This window comes from Carassius carassius, chromosome 19 (assembly GCF_963082965.1).
Source record: "Carassius carassius chromosome 19, fCarCar2.1, whole genome shotgun sequence".
Taxonomy (NCBI): Eukaryota; Metazoa; Chordata; class Actinopteri; order Cypriniformes; family Cyprinidae; genus Carassius; species Carassius carassius.
Window position 1 is genome coordinate 9402043 of NC_081773.1, and position 13649 is coordinate 9415691.

Genomic DNA, 13649 nt, shown 5'->3' on the forward strand with positions numbered 1-13649 from the left:
TACCCCACTCGCGTGCTCGTCCCGTGAGGAGAGAGAGAACATAAGCGATGCGGGCCCGATCCTCTGCATACGTCTGGGGCTGAAGGGAAAAGACAACTTCACATTGGATGAGAAAAGCTCTGCACTCCGTAGGCTCACCCGCATAACAGGAGGGATTGTTGACTCGTGGCTCAGAGGGCAGCTGACGATTGTGAGACATGGCAGATTCCTGATGCAGGTGAAGTAAACGGGCAGATAGATCAGCCACCTGAGCTGAAAGACTCTTAACAGCCTGATGAGCGGCGGCCAACTCCTGCTCATGTTTGCCAAGCATAGCTCCCTGGATCTCGATCGCCGACCGGACAGGCCTCTCATCTGCTGGATCCATGTTGGTTGGATTATTCTGTCACGCTGGTAAATGAAAGATCCAAAAGCAGAGATAACAGGAATAACAGTCTTTAATGAAAAAATATATAACAAAGGCAGTCCGTCTTTTCAGCACACAGAACTGGTAAATAGAAACTTGAACAAACGGAAAGACTCCTGTCTCGATGAGTAACAGAACAGGACTCCCTTGTAGCAGACTCGAAGCTCAGGAGTAGATAACTCAGGCAGGGTGAGAGAACCACATTGGTCTACAATCAGCAGCAACAGCAGCAGAATACAGCAAAAACTTAGGGGCTAGACTGTTCCAGGCAGACAAGACAAGAATAGGTGAGTACCTCTCAATACAGACAGGATGTAACTGCAGACAAAACGCATGACATGTAACAATAATCCAACCAAGAATCTACCCGAGCAAACACCAGATAAAGGGTGAACACTTAGGGCAAAGTAGAAACAGGTGTCATAGCAAATCAGCGCGAGCGCTGATTGCAATGACAAACAGGTGCATGAAGAGAGAGAGGTCAGCGGGACAGACAAAGAGTAATATAATAAGCTAATAAGGTGTGTGTGTGTGTGTGTGTGTGTGTGTGTGTAAATGAGTGAGAGCGTGCGAGAGCGAAAACGGAAGAAAAACCTGACTCATGACATGTACAGCTGTCTTATGACAATTTGTCTACAACTCTTTCTCTTTCTTCCACCACTTTGACTCCGGGTCGGTCTTAGAGATTTTTTGAATCACAAATCACAATTCGCCTCAGTTTTAAGTTAGTACACATGCTTTCCCAGTTTATGCAGTTATTGTAATCAGTGCAGTGCTTGTTTTAAATGTCTATTGAGATATTAAATACAGAGCAATTACATAATACACATTGCTTTCTCAGTAATTTTTAATAAAGCATATGTTTCTGTTGTCAGCATTTATCCTAATTAGACAATTTTGGCAAACAGAACATAAGAGCTCAATTTCATCTCACAAATTTGGTTAGTTTTATGAAAAAATGACATTCTGGCAAATGGTAACCCCTCAGTCACTTTGAGGTACTACAGGATCACACACGGAGAGTTGGGTAGGTGAATTGGATCTAATATAATATAATCTGTCTCTTCACAGAGCCCGACCCACCCACCGATATTGATTTCACTAGCGTTACTGAAGACAGTGCTGTAATCATCTGGTCAGCTCCTAGGGCTCAAGTCACAGGTTACAGACTTTTCCTGACTGTCCAGGGCTCAAACCCTAAACAGCTGCATATTCCTGGCCGTATGTCACAGTACACACTCATCAACTTGCAGCCTGACACCGAGTACACTGCCACTCTGCATGCCGAAAAAGGCAATGTGCTTAGTGAGGGGTCCATTGCCTCCTTCACCACACGTGAGTTACTGATTTGTTTTATTTTTTATTATTCCAAATACATTAGCTTAAAGAGTGCTCATGTAATAGTCCTGTATTTTCTGGTTTTCAGTTCAGCCGATGGGAAATGCTCCTCACTTCAGCACTGATGTCACAGACACCTCCATCATTGTCTCCTGGACCCCTGTGCCTAAAATTGGATACAAGGTACCGTTAAAACATGCCAGAGTCAATTCAGAATAGATGTCACAGTTACTGACTTTTGACATTCTTTTCTCTCACGTTCACACACATTCAATCATGATTACTCAATACACAGTGTTTACTCTCTAATTCTGCTCTGCAGTTGACCGTGAGGCCCAGTCAAGGTGGAGAAGCTCCAAGGGACACGATCTCAGAGTCTGGTAGTGTCCACATCTCAGGTCTAACTCCTGGAGTTGAGTACACCTACAGCGTCCAGCCGGTCATCAACGGTCATGAGCATGGCAACCCCATCATTCGACGCGTGGTCACTCGTAAGTTTGAAGAAACAGCATTTTATTGAGCTTATTGAAGATGTGGGATTGTCGGTGGAGTTGTACAGCTGTCTTATGACTATTTGTCCATAGCTCTTTCTCTTTCTTCCACCACTTTGACTCCGGGTAGGTCTTAGAGAGTTTTTGAATCACAAATCACTATTCACCTCCGTTTTATGTTAATACACGTGCTTTCTCAGTTTATGCAGTTATTGTAATCAGTGCAGTGCTTCTCCACTTCACTGCAGAAGCTTCTCCACCTTGGAGTTTGTTTTTGTTTTTTAATTCCAAATACATTTGCTTAAATAGTGCTAATGCTATAGTCCTGTATTTTCTGGCTTTCAGTTCAGCCAATGGGAAATGCTCCTGACTTCAGCACTGATGTCACAGACAACTCCATCATTGTCTCCTGGACCCCTGTGCCTAAAATTGGATACAAGGTACCGTTAAATCATGCCAGAGCCATTTTGGCACAGCTATAGACTAATTCAGAATGGACGTCACAGTTACGTCACTTGCAGCTACGCGTATATAGTGGTTGAAGAAAAACGCTGGTGAACAGCTGGAGGTAAATGGGTAAAGTCCATGGAATAAGAGAAAAAAATATGCTTTTGATGTCAAGATCAGATTGCAAATAATTTTTAAAGAATACTGTCATCAAAGACGCCATTTGAAGCTAAACGCAGATGTTTAAATGCACATGCTATGGATGAAAACTGCTATGATTACTCTACTTTTAAAGCATACATTTTATTTAAACAATAGGTTTACATAATATTCACTTACTGTTCAATCTGGGGGGGGGGGGCAGAACAGAAGAGGGGAAAAGAGAGAATGATGAGTTGTTTTTCCTTATTATAATAAGGAGATGAGATATTGTGAGATATAATCTCGGAACTGCGAGGAAAAAATCAGAATTTTGAAATATAAAACAAAAATTTACCTTTTTTGTTCTTTTATTCCATGGCTCCATAAACTGCCACTTGAAAACAATCATTTTCTGCCAACAGATAGGCTCCGCCCACAAAAAAGTCATCCCTGTTTCGGAGCTGTAAGACTATCCCACTAACGTCAATTTAGTTGAAAAACAGTGCTTATCGCTGGGTGACAAGCTCTAGTAATATGCAGATAATATTTTGAAAATGACATCTAATCAATGAAATATTTTTAAACGGAACTATTTTGTACCGTATCCGTGTAATGTACGTGCATCCTGAATGTTTACAAACCTATAATTGTTCTATAGGGAATCACTCTTGGTTTTTTGGCCGTTGTAATACACATGTAAAAGTACTCTTTAGAAACTGACTTTTGGCATTCTTTTCTCTCACGGTCACATACATTCAGTCATGATTACTCAATACACAGTGTTTACTCTCTAATTCTGCTCTGCAGCTGACCGTGAGGCCCAGTCAAGGTGGAGAAGCTCCAAGGGACACGATCTCAGAGTCTGGTAGTGTCCACATCTCAGGTCTAACTCCTGGAGTTGAGTACACCTACAGTGTCCAGCCAGTCATCAACGGTCATGAGCATGGCAACCCCATCACTCGACGCGTGGTCACTCGTAAGTGTGAAGAAACAGCATTTCATTGAGCTTATTGAAGATGTAGGAGTGTTGGTGGAGTTGTACAGCTGTCTTATGACAATTTGTCTACAACTCTTTCTCTTTCTTCCACCACTTTGACTCCGGGTCGGTCTTAGAGATTTTTTGAATCACAAATCACAATTCGCCTCAGTTTTAAGTTAGTACACATGCTTTCCCAGTTTATGCAGTTATTGTAATCAGTGCAGTGCTTGTTTTAAATGTCTATTGAGATATTAAATACAGAGCAATTACATAATACACATTGCTTTCTCAGTAATTTTTAATAAAGCATATGTTTCTGTTGTCAGCATTTATCCTAATTAGACAATTTTGGCAAACAGAACATAAGAGCTCAATTTCATCTCACAAATTTGGTTAGTTTTATGAAAAAATGACATTCTGGCAAATGGTAACCCCTCAGTCACTTTGAGGTACTACAGGATCACACACGGAGAGTTGGGTAGGTGAATTGGATCTAATATAATATAATCTGTCTCTTCACAGAGCCCGACCCACCCACCGATATTGATTTCACTAGCGTTACTGAAGACAGTGCTGTAATCATCTGGTCAGCTCCTAGGGCTCAAGTCACAGGTTACAGACTTTTCCTGACTGTCCAGGGCTCAAACCCTAAACAGCTGCATATTCCTGGCCGTATGTCACAGTACACACTCATCAACTTGCAGCCTGACACCGAGTACACTGCCACTCTGCATGCCGAAAAAGGCAATGTGCTTAGTGAGGGGTCCATTGCCTCCTTCACCACACGTGAGTTACTGATTTGTTTTATTTTTTATTATTCCAAATACATTAGCTTAAAGAGTGCTCATGTAATAGTCCTGTATTTTCTGGTTTTCAGTTCAGCCGATGGGAAATGCTCCTCACTTCAGCACTGATGTCACAGACACCTCCATCATTGTCTCCTGGACCCCTGTGCCTAAAATTGGATACAAGGTACCGTTAAAACATGCCAGAGTCAATTCAGAATAGATGTCACAGTTACTGACTTTTGACATTCTTTTCTCTCACGTTCACACACATTCAATCATGATTACTCAATACACAGTGTTTACTCTCTAATTCTGCTCTGCAGTTGACCGTGAGGCCCAGTCAAGGTGGAGAAGCTCCAAGGGACACGATCTCAGAGTCTGGTAGTGTCCACATCTCAGGTCTAACTCCTGGAGTTGAGTACACCTACAGCGTCCAGCCGGTCATCAACGGTCATGAGCATGGCAACCCCATCATTCGACGCGTGGTCACTCGTAAGTTTGAAGAAACAGCATTTTATTGAGCTTATTGAAGATGTGGGATTGTCGGTGGAGTTGTACAGCTGTCTTATGACTATTTGTCTATAGCTCTTTCTCTTTCTTCCACCACTTTGACTCCGGGTAGGTCTTAGAGAGTTTTTGAATCACAAATCACTATTCACCTCCGTTTTATGTTAATACACGTGCTTTCTCAGTTTATGCAGTTATTGTAATCAGTGCAGTGCTTCTCCACTTCACTGCAGAAGCTTCTCCACCTTGGAGTTTGTTTTTGTTTTTTAATTCCAAATACATTTGCTTAAATAGTGCTAATGCTATAGTCCTGTATTTTCTGGCTTTCAGTTCAGCCAATGGGAAATGCTCCTGACTTCAGCACTGATGTCACAGACAACTCCATCATTGTCTCCTGGACCCCTGTGCCTAAAATTGGATACAAGGTACCGTTAAATCATGCCAGAGCCATTTTGGCACAGCTATAGACTAATTCAGAATGGACGTCACCGTTACGTCACTTGCAGCTACGCTTATATAGTGGTTGAAGAAAAACGCTGGTGAACAGCTGGAGGTAAATGGGTAAAGTCCATGGAATAAGAGAAAAAAATATGCTTTTGATGTCAAGATCAGAATGCAAATAATTTTTAAAGAATACTGTCATCAAAGACGCCATTTGAAGCTAAACGCAGATGTTTAATGCACATGCTATGGATGAAAACTGCTATGATTACTCTACTTTTAAAGCATACATTTTATTTAAACAATAGGTCTACATAATATTCACTTATTGTTCAATCTGGGGGGGGGGGGGGGGGAGCCAGAACAGAAGAGGGGAAAAGAGAGAATGAGTTGTTTTTCCTTATCATAATTGTGAGATATAATCTCGGAACTGCGAGGGAAAAAATCAGAATTTTGAAATATAAAATAAAATTTACCTCTTTTGTTCTTTTATTCCATGGCTCCATAAACTGCCACTTGAAAACAATCATTTTCTGCCAACAGATAGGCTCCGCCCACAAAAAAGTCATCCCTGTTTCGGAGCTGTAAGACTATCCCACTAACGTCAATTTAGTTGAAAAACAGTGCTTATCGCTGGGTGACAAGCTCTAGTAATATGCAGATAATATTTTGAAAATGACATCTAATCAATAAAATATTTTTAAACGGAACTATTTTGTACCGTATCTGTGTAATGTACATGCATCCTGAATGTTTACAAACCTATAATTGGTCTATAGGAAATCACTCTTGGTTTTTTGGCCATTGTAATACACATGTAAAAGTACTCTTTAGAAACTGACTTTTGGCATTCTTTTCTCTCAGTCACATACATTCAGTCATGATTACTCAATACACAGTGTTTACTCTCTAATTCTGCTCTGCAGCTGACTGTGAGGCCCAGTCAAGGTGGAGAAGCTCCAAGGGACACGATCTCAGAGTCTGGTAGTGTCCACATCTCAGGTCTAACTCCTGGAGTTGAGTACACCTACAGTGTCCAGCCAGTCATCAATGGTCATGAGCATGGCAACCCCATCACTCGACGCGTTGTCACTCGTAAGTGTGAAGAAACAGCATTTCATTGAGCTTATTGAAGATGTAGGAGTGTTGGTGGAGTTGTACAGCTGTCTTATGACCATCTGTCTCCAGCTCTTTCTCTTTCTTCCACCACTTTGACTCCGGGTCGGTCTTAGAGATTTTTTGAATCACAAATCATAATTCGCCTCAGTTTTAAGTTAGTACACATGCTTTCCCAGTTTATGCAGTTATTGTAATCAGTGCAGTGCTTGTTTTAAATGTCTATTGAGATATTAAATATAGAGCAATTACATTATACACATTGCTTTCTCAGTAATTTTTAATAAAGCATATGTTTCTGTTGTCAGCATTTATCCTAATTAGACTATTTTGGCAAACAGAACATAAGAGCTCAATTTCATCTCACAAATTTGGTTAGTTTTATGAAAAAATGACATTCTGGCAAATGGTACCCCCTCAGTCACTTTGAGGTACTACAGGATCACACACGGAGAGTTGGGTAGGTGAATTGGATCTAATATAATATAATCTTTCTCTTCACAGAGCCCGACCCACCCACTGATATTGATTTCACTAACGTTACTGAAGACAGTGCTGTAATCATCTGGTCAGCTCCTAGGGCTCAAGTCACAGGTTACAGACTTTTCCTGACTGTCCAGGGCTCAAACCCTAAACAGCTGCGTATTCCTGGCCATATGTCACAGTACACACTCATAAACCTGCAGCCTGATACCGAGTACACTGCCACTCTGCATGGGGAAAAAGGCAATGTGCTCAGTGAGGGGTCCATCGCCTCCTTCACCACACGTGAGTTACTGATTTGTTTTATTTTTTATTATTCCAAATACATTTGCTTAAAGAGTGCTCATGTAATAGTCCTGTATTTTCTGGTTTTCAGTTCAGCCGATGGGAAATGCTCCTCACTTCAGCACTGATGTCACAGACTCCTCCATCATTGTCTCCTGGACCCCTGTGCCTAAAATTGGATACAAGGTACCTTTAAAACATGCCGAAGTCAATTCAGAATAGATGTCACAGTTACTCACTTTTGACATTCTTTTCTCTCACGTTCACACACATTCAGTCATAAGTACTCTATACACAGTGTTTACTCTCTAATTCTGCTCTGCAGTTGACCGTGAGGCCCAGTCAAGGTGGAGAAGCTCCAAGAGACACGATCTCAGAGTCTGGTAGTGTCCACATCTCAGGTCTAACTCCTGGAGTTGAGTACACCTACAGCGTCCAGCTGATCATCAACGGTCATGAGCATGGCAACCCCATCATTCGACGCGTGGTCACTCGTAAGTTTGAAGAAACAGCATTTTATTGAGCTTATTGAAGATGTGGGATTGTCGGTGGAGTTGTACAGCTGTCTTATGACTATTTTTCTATAGCTCTTTCTCTTTCTTCCACCACTTTGACTCCGGGTAGGTCTTAGAGGGTTTTTGAATCACAAATCACTATTCACCTCAGTTTTATGCTAATACACGTGCTTTCTCAGTTTATGCAGTTATTGTAATCAGTGCAGTGCTTCTCCACTTCACTGCAGAAGCTTCTCCACCTTGGAGTTTGTTTTTGTTTTTTAATTCCAAATACATTTGCTTAAATAGTGCTAATGCTATAGTCCTGTATTTTCTGGCTTTCAGTTCAGCCAATGGGAAATGCTCCTGACTTCAGCACTGATGTCACAGACACCTCCATCATTGTCTCCTGGACCCCTGTGCCTAAAATTGGATACAAGGTACCGTTAAATCATGCCAGAGCCATTTTGGTACAGCTATAGACTAATTCAGAATGGACGTCACAGTTACGTCACTTGCAGCTACGCGTATATAGTGGTTGAAGAACACTGGTGAGAAAGCAGAGGTAAATGGGTAAAATCCATGAAATAAGAAAAAATATATATTTGGTGCCTTTTGATGTTAAAATCGGAATGCAAATTATTTATATAAAATACTGTCGTTAAAGACGCCATTTGAAGCTAAACGCAGATGTTTAAATGCACATGCTATGGATGAAGACTGCTATGATTACGCTACTTTTTTAAAGCATACATTTGATTTAAACAATAGGTCTACATAATATTCACATGCTGTTCATTGTGCGCTTGTCAATTCTGAGTCGGAAAAAAAGCCAGAAGAGTAGAGGGGAAAAGAGAGAATGACGAGTGGTTCCTCTTCAGGAACTCGAGCTGCATCGAAAAACCCTATGGGGAACGCGTTTAGCATGAGCGACTCTGAAAATCATGTGTAATCTGTTTTATGGAAGAGCATGACATCACGGGCGGGGTGACGTAAGCGACCATAAAAGCACATGCCGCGCAGCTGCGGTTTCCAGCGAGCACTACTCTCAGTTTTTTCCGCCCACGAGCGTAGCAGTGCTGAGAGGCTCTTACCGCCAAAATTCAACGGGGTTATTCCAACGTTGGTCGGACCCGAGCAGGCTCTGGTTATGGAAAAAGAAGTGAATACTCTATTAGGGAGGAGGCCATAGAGGTAGTCCCTCCTCAAGACAGGGATCTGGGTTTTAACAGCCGGTATTTCACAAGTTCCAAGGAAGGATGGGGGGGAGGGGGGGTTGTGTCCGATCATAGATCTGCATCAGTAAAATCACTTAGTTATGAGGCTGAATTTCAAAATGCTCATTATAAAGCATGTTGAATCACAAATCAGGTCCGAGGACTGGTTTGTCATGACCGATCTCATAGACGCATACTTACATCCCTCCATCCTTCCACAACACAGAAAGTTTCGGAGGTTCGCTTTCGGGGGCAAAGTAAACCGATATCGAGTACTTCCTTGCCTTTGCACTCTCACCTCGCATACAAAATTATATCAATGATTGGTTGATTCTAGCTCAATTAGAGCACATGGCCTTTCAACATCGAGATGTCATTCTCACTCACATGGGGGAGCAGGGTTTGAGACTGAACACCAGAAAAGTGTACTTTCTCCAGTTCAGAGAACCACCTCTTTAGGCGTAGTGTGGGATTCGACCATGATGCAGACACATCTGTCCCCTGCTCGTATCGAGTCAATCCTCATGTCAGTCAAGAGAGTCGAAGAAGCCAGTCACTCACTGTCAAACAATTTCAGAGATTGTTGGGTCTGATGGCAGCTGCGTCCAATGTGATACCTCTTGGCCTGCTGTACATGAGACCCCTACACTGATGGCTCAAGACCAAGGGATTTTCCCCAAGGGCAATCCACTTCGAACTATCAAGGTCAAGTGGCAATGCCTCCGTGCCTTAGACACGTGGAAGAAACCTCGTTTCTTGAATCAGGGCCCGGTGCTGGGAGCTCCTTGTCGCCGTGGAACACTAGCGACGGATGCGTCCCTCACTGGCTGGGGTGCGGTCATGGGTGGCCACCCTGCCTGTGGTCTGTGGAGCGGTCGCCATCTGATATGGCATATCAATTGTCTAGAGATGCTAGCCATCTACCGAGCACTAAAATACTTCCTCCCAGACCTGAGGGGTCACCATGTGTTGGTGCGCACTGACAACACATCGGTGGTCTGTTATATCAACCACCAGGGAGGTCTGCGTTCGCGCCCCTTGTATAAGCTGGCACACCAGATCCTTGTGTGGTCCCAGGCCAAACTCCTCTCATTCAGAGCAGTGTATATTCCTGGGAAGCTAAATATGGGAGCAGACATACTGTCGAGGCTGGGGCCGAGGCCCGGGGAATGGAAATTTCACCCCGAAGTGGTGAAGCAGATATGGAGAATTTTTGGCAATGCTCAAGTGGACCTCTTTGCGACTTGAGAGACATCCTAATGTCTCCTCTGGTTCTCTCTAGTTCATCCAGCTCCTCTGGGACTGGACACTATGGTACAGACCTTGGCCGAGGCTTCGTCTGTACGCATATCCCCCTATTGCTCCCAGGAGTTCTGGCGAGAGAATGCTGGGACGGGGTCCGTCTGTTGTTAGTAGCCCCGTTCTGGCCGGGCCGAGTATGGTTCCCAGATCTGGTCTCGCTCCTCGATGGCTCTCCGTGGGAGATACCGATCAGGACAGACTTACTCTCACAGATGCAGGGCACGATAATTCACCCTCGCCCGGTGTTGTGGAAGCTGTGGGTATGGCCCCTGAGGGGGGACAACTCATAGCATCCAGTCTCTCAACCGAGGTTGTTGAGACCATCCTCCAATCCAGAGCTCCCTCAACAAGGAAACTGTACACCCTGAGGTGGAAACTCTTCACCTCATGGTGCAGAGACCGTCAGCTTGACCCAGCTAACTGCCCAGTTGGTACAATTCTGAAGTTTCTGCAAGCCAGGTTCTCTGCAGGGTTGACCCACTCCACGTTGAAGGTTTACATGGCAGCCATTGTGGCCTACCATGTCCCTCTCGATGGTCAGTCTTTGTGAAGACATCCCCTAGTTACACGTTTCCTCCATGGTGTGCTGAGGGTGAGGCCTCCAGTACGGTCCCGTATCTTGGTTGTGGCCTCTCTGAGGAGAGTTGGAGATCTTCAGGCCCTCTTAGTGGCCCCTACTTATCTCGACCTTGCGCCCGGCATGGCCAAAGCACTTCTAAAGCTTCGAGCGGGTTGTGTTCCTAAAGTTCCCTGTCACACCACAACCGATAGTACTGCAGGCCTTCTGCCCTCCTCCCTTCCGGCAGTCCGACCAGAAGAAGCTAGTTTGATGTATCCACCTCGAGTGCTAGACACATATGTCCACAGAGCTGTCCTGTGGAGAAAATCAGACCAATTGCTAGTGTGCTACGGTCCCCCCCAAAAGGGGCTTTCCTGCATCTAAGCAGATTCTTAGCCATTGGATAGTTGAGGCTATGAGTCCTCTGGTCTTCCCCCGCAGTTGAGAACCAAGCCTCACTCCACACGGGGTATGGCAGCCTCCAAGGCCGCCTTAGCAGGTGCGTCCATGCTGGACATCTGGAACGCTGCGGGGTAGTCCACGCCCTCCACATTCGCAAGGTTTTATGGCCTAGATATGCCAGTTACTGCAGACTCTTCTGTTCTCTTGTCCTAAGCTGTGCTCTTCGGATACACACTAGGCAGGGATTTGGTAGTCTGGCAGCATGGGCACATCATTCCCCGTAGTGTTTTCGATGCAGCTCGAGTTCCTGAAGAGGAACGTCTCTAGGTTACACATGTAACCATGGTTCCTCGAGGGAACGAGACACTGCGTCTTGATGCCATACCCCCGGCACCCCTGCCGGCACTTGCTGGTACTCGAAGCTGATACCAGCTGCGCGGCATGTGCTTTTATAGCTTCCTGGTCACTTGCGTCACCCCCCCGTAACGTTGCGCTCTTCCATAAGACAGATTACACATGTTATTTGGAGTTGCTCATGCTAAACACGTTCCCCATAATGTTTTCAACGCAGTGTCTCGTTCCCTCGAAGAACCATGGTTACATGCGTAACCTAGAGACGTTTTTCCTTATTAGAATTGTGAGATATAATCTCTAAACTGCAAGGGAAAAAAAGTCAGAATTTTGAAATATAAAATCAAATTTACTTTTTTTTGTTGTTGTTGTTCTTTTATTCCATGGCTCCATAAACTGCCACTTGAAAACCGTCATTTTCTTCCACCATTTTGTTGAATAACAGTGCTTATCGCTGGGTGACAAGATCTAGTAATATACAGAGAACATTTTGAATATGACCTAATCTAATCAATATAATATTTTTTTAACCAAACTATTTTGTACCCTATCCGTGTAATGTACATGCATCCTGAATGTTTACAAACCTTTAATTGGTCTATAGGCAATCACTCTTGGTTTAATGGCCGTTGTAATACACATGTAAAAGTACTCTTTAGAAACTGACTTTTGACTTTCTTTTCTCTCACGTTCACACACATTCAGTCATGATTACTCAATACACAGTGTTTACTCACTAATTCTTCTCTGCAGTTGACTGTGAGGCCCAGTCAAGGTGGAGAAGCTCCAAGGGACACGATCTCAGAGTCTGGTAGTGTCCACATCTCAGGTCTAACTCCTGGAGTTGAGTACACCTACAGTGTCCAGCCAGTCATCAACGGTCATGAGCATGGCAACCCCATCACTCGACGCGTGGTCACTCGTAAGTGTGAAGAAACAGCATTTCATTGAGCTTATTGAAGATGTAGGAGTGTTGATGGAGTTGTACAGCTGTCTTATGACAATTTGTCTACAGCTCTTTCTCTTTCTTCCACCACTTTGACTCCGGGTCAGTTTTAGAGATTTTTTGAATCACAAATCACTATTCGCCTCAGTTTTAAGTCAGTACACATGCTTTTCCAGTTTATGCGGTTATTGTAATCAGAGCAGTGCTTGCTTTTAATGTCTGTTGAGATATTAAATACAGAGCAATTACTTAATACACATTGCTTTCTCAGTAATTTTCAATAAAGCATATGTTTCTGTTGTCAGCATTGATTCTAATTAGACTATTTTGGCAAACAAAACATAACAGCTCAACTTTCATCTCACAAATTTGGTCAGTTTTATGAAAAAATGGCATTCTGGCAAATGATAACCCCTCAGTCACTTTGAGGTACTACAGGATCACACACGGAGAGTTGGGTAGGTGAATTGGATCTAATATAATATAATCTTTCTCTTCACAGAGCCCGACCCACCCACCGATATTGATTTCACTAACGTTACTGAAGACAGTGCTGTAATCATCTGGTCAGCTCCTAGGGCTCAAGTCACAGGTTACAGACTTTTCCTGACTGTCCAGGGCTCAAACCCTAAACAGCTGCGTATTCCTGGCCGTATGTCACAGTACACACTCATCAACTTGCAGCCTGACACCGAGTACACTGCCACTCTGCATGCTGAAAAAGGAAATGCCCTCAGTGAGGGGTCAATCGCCTCCTTCACCACACGTGAGTTACTGATTTGTTTTATTTTTTATTATTCCAAATACATTTGCTTAAAGAGTGCTAATGCAATAGTCCTGTATTTTCTGGCTTTCAGTTCAGCCAATCAGAAATGCTCCTCACTTCAGCACTGATGTCACAGACACCTCCATCATTGTCTCCTGGACCCCTGTGCCTAAAATTGGATACAAGGTAC

General features: G+C 43.6%; 1 protein-coding gene across 1 annotated transcript in view; it reads left to right on the plus strand.

Annotated features, from left to right (window-relative positions):
* Positions 1-365: 365 nt before the first annotated feature.
* The window catches only part of LOC132095644 (fibronectin-like), a 29955-nt gene continuing 16671 nt past the window's right edge, over positions 366-13649 (plus strand). Inside the window, exons 1-14 of the mRNA XM_059500779.1 lie at positions 366-393; positions 1478-1741; positions 1833-1927; positions 2067-2235; positions 4325-4588; positions 4680-4774; positions 4914-5082; positions 7159-7422; positions 7514-7608; positions 7748-7916; positions 8262-8356; positions 12501-12669; positions 13196-13459; positions 13551-13645. Coding sequence (XP_059356762.1) covers positions 366-393; positions 1478-1741; positions 1833-1927; positions 2067-2235; positions 4325-4588; positions 4680-4774; positions 4914-5082; positions 7159-7422; positions 7514-7608; positions 7748-7916; positions 8262-8356; positions 12501-12669; positions 13196-13459; positions 13551-13645 — 2235 coding nt within the window. The remainder of the gene's footprint in view (positions 394-1477; positions 1742-1832; positions 1928-2066; positions 2236-4324; positions 4589-4679; positions 4775-4913; positions 5083-7158; positions 7423-7513; positions 7609-7747; positions 7917-8261; positions 8357-12500; positions 12670-13195; positions 13460-13550; positions 13646-13649) is intronic.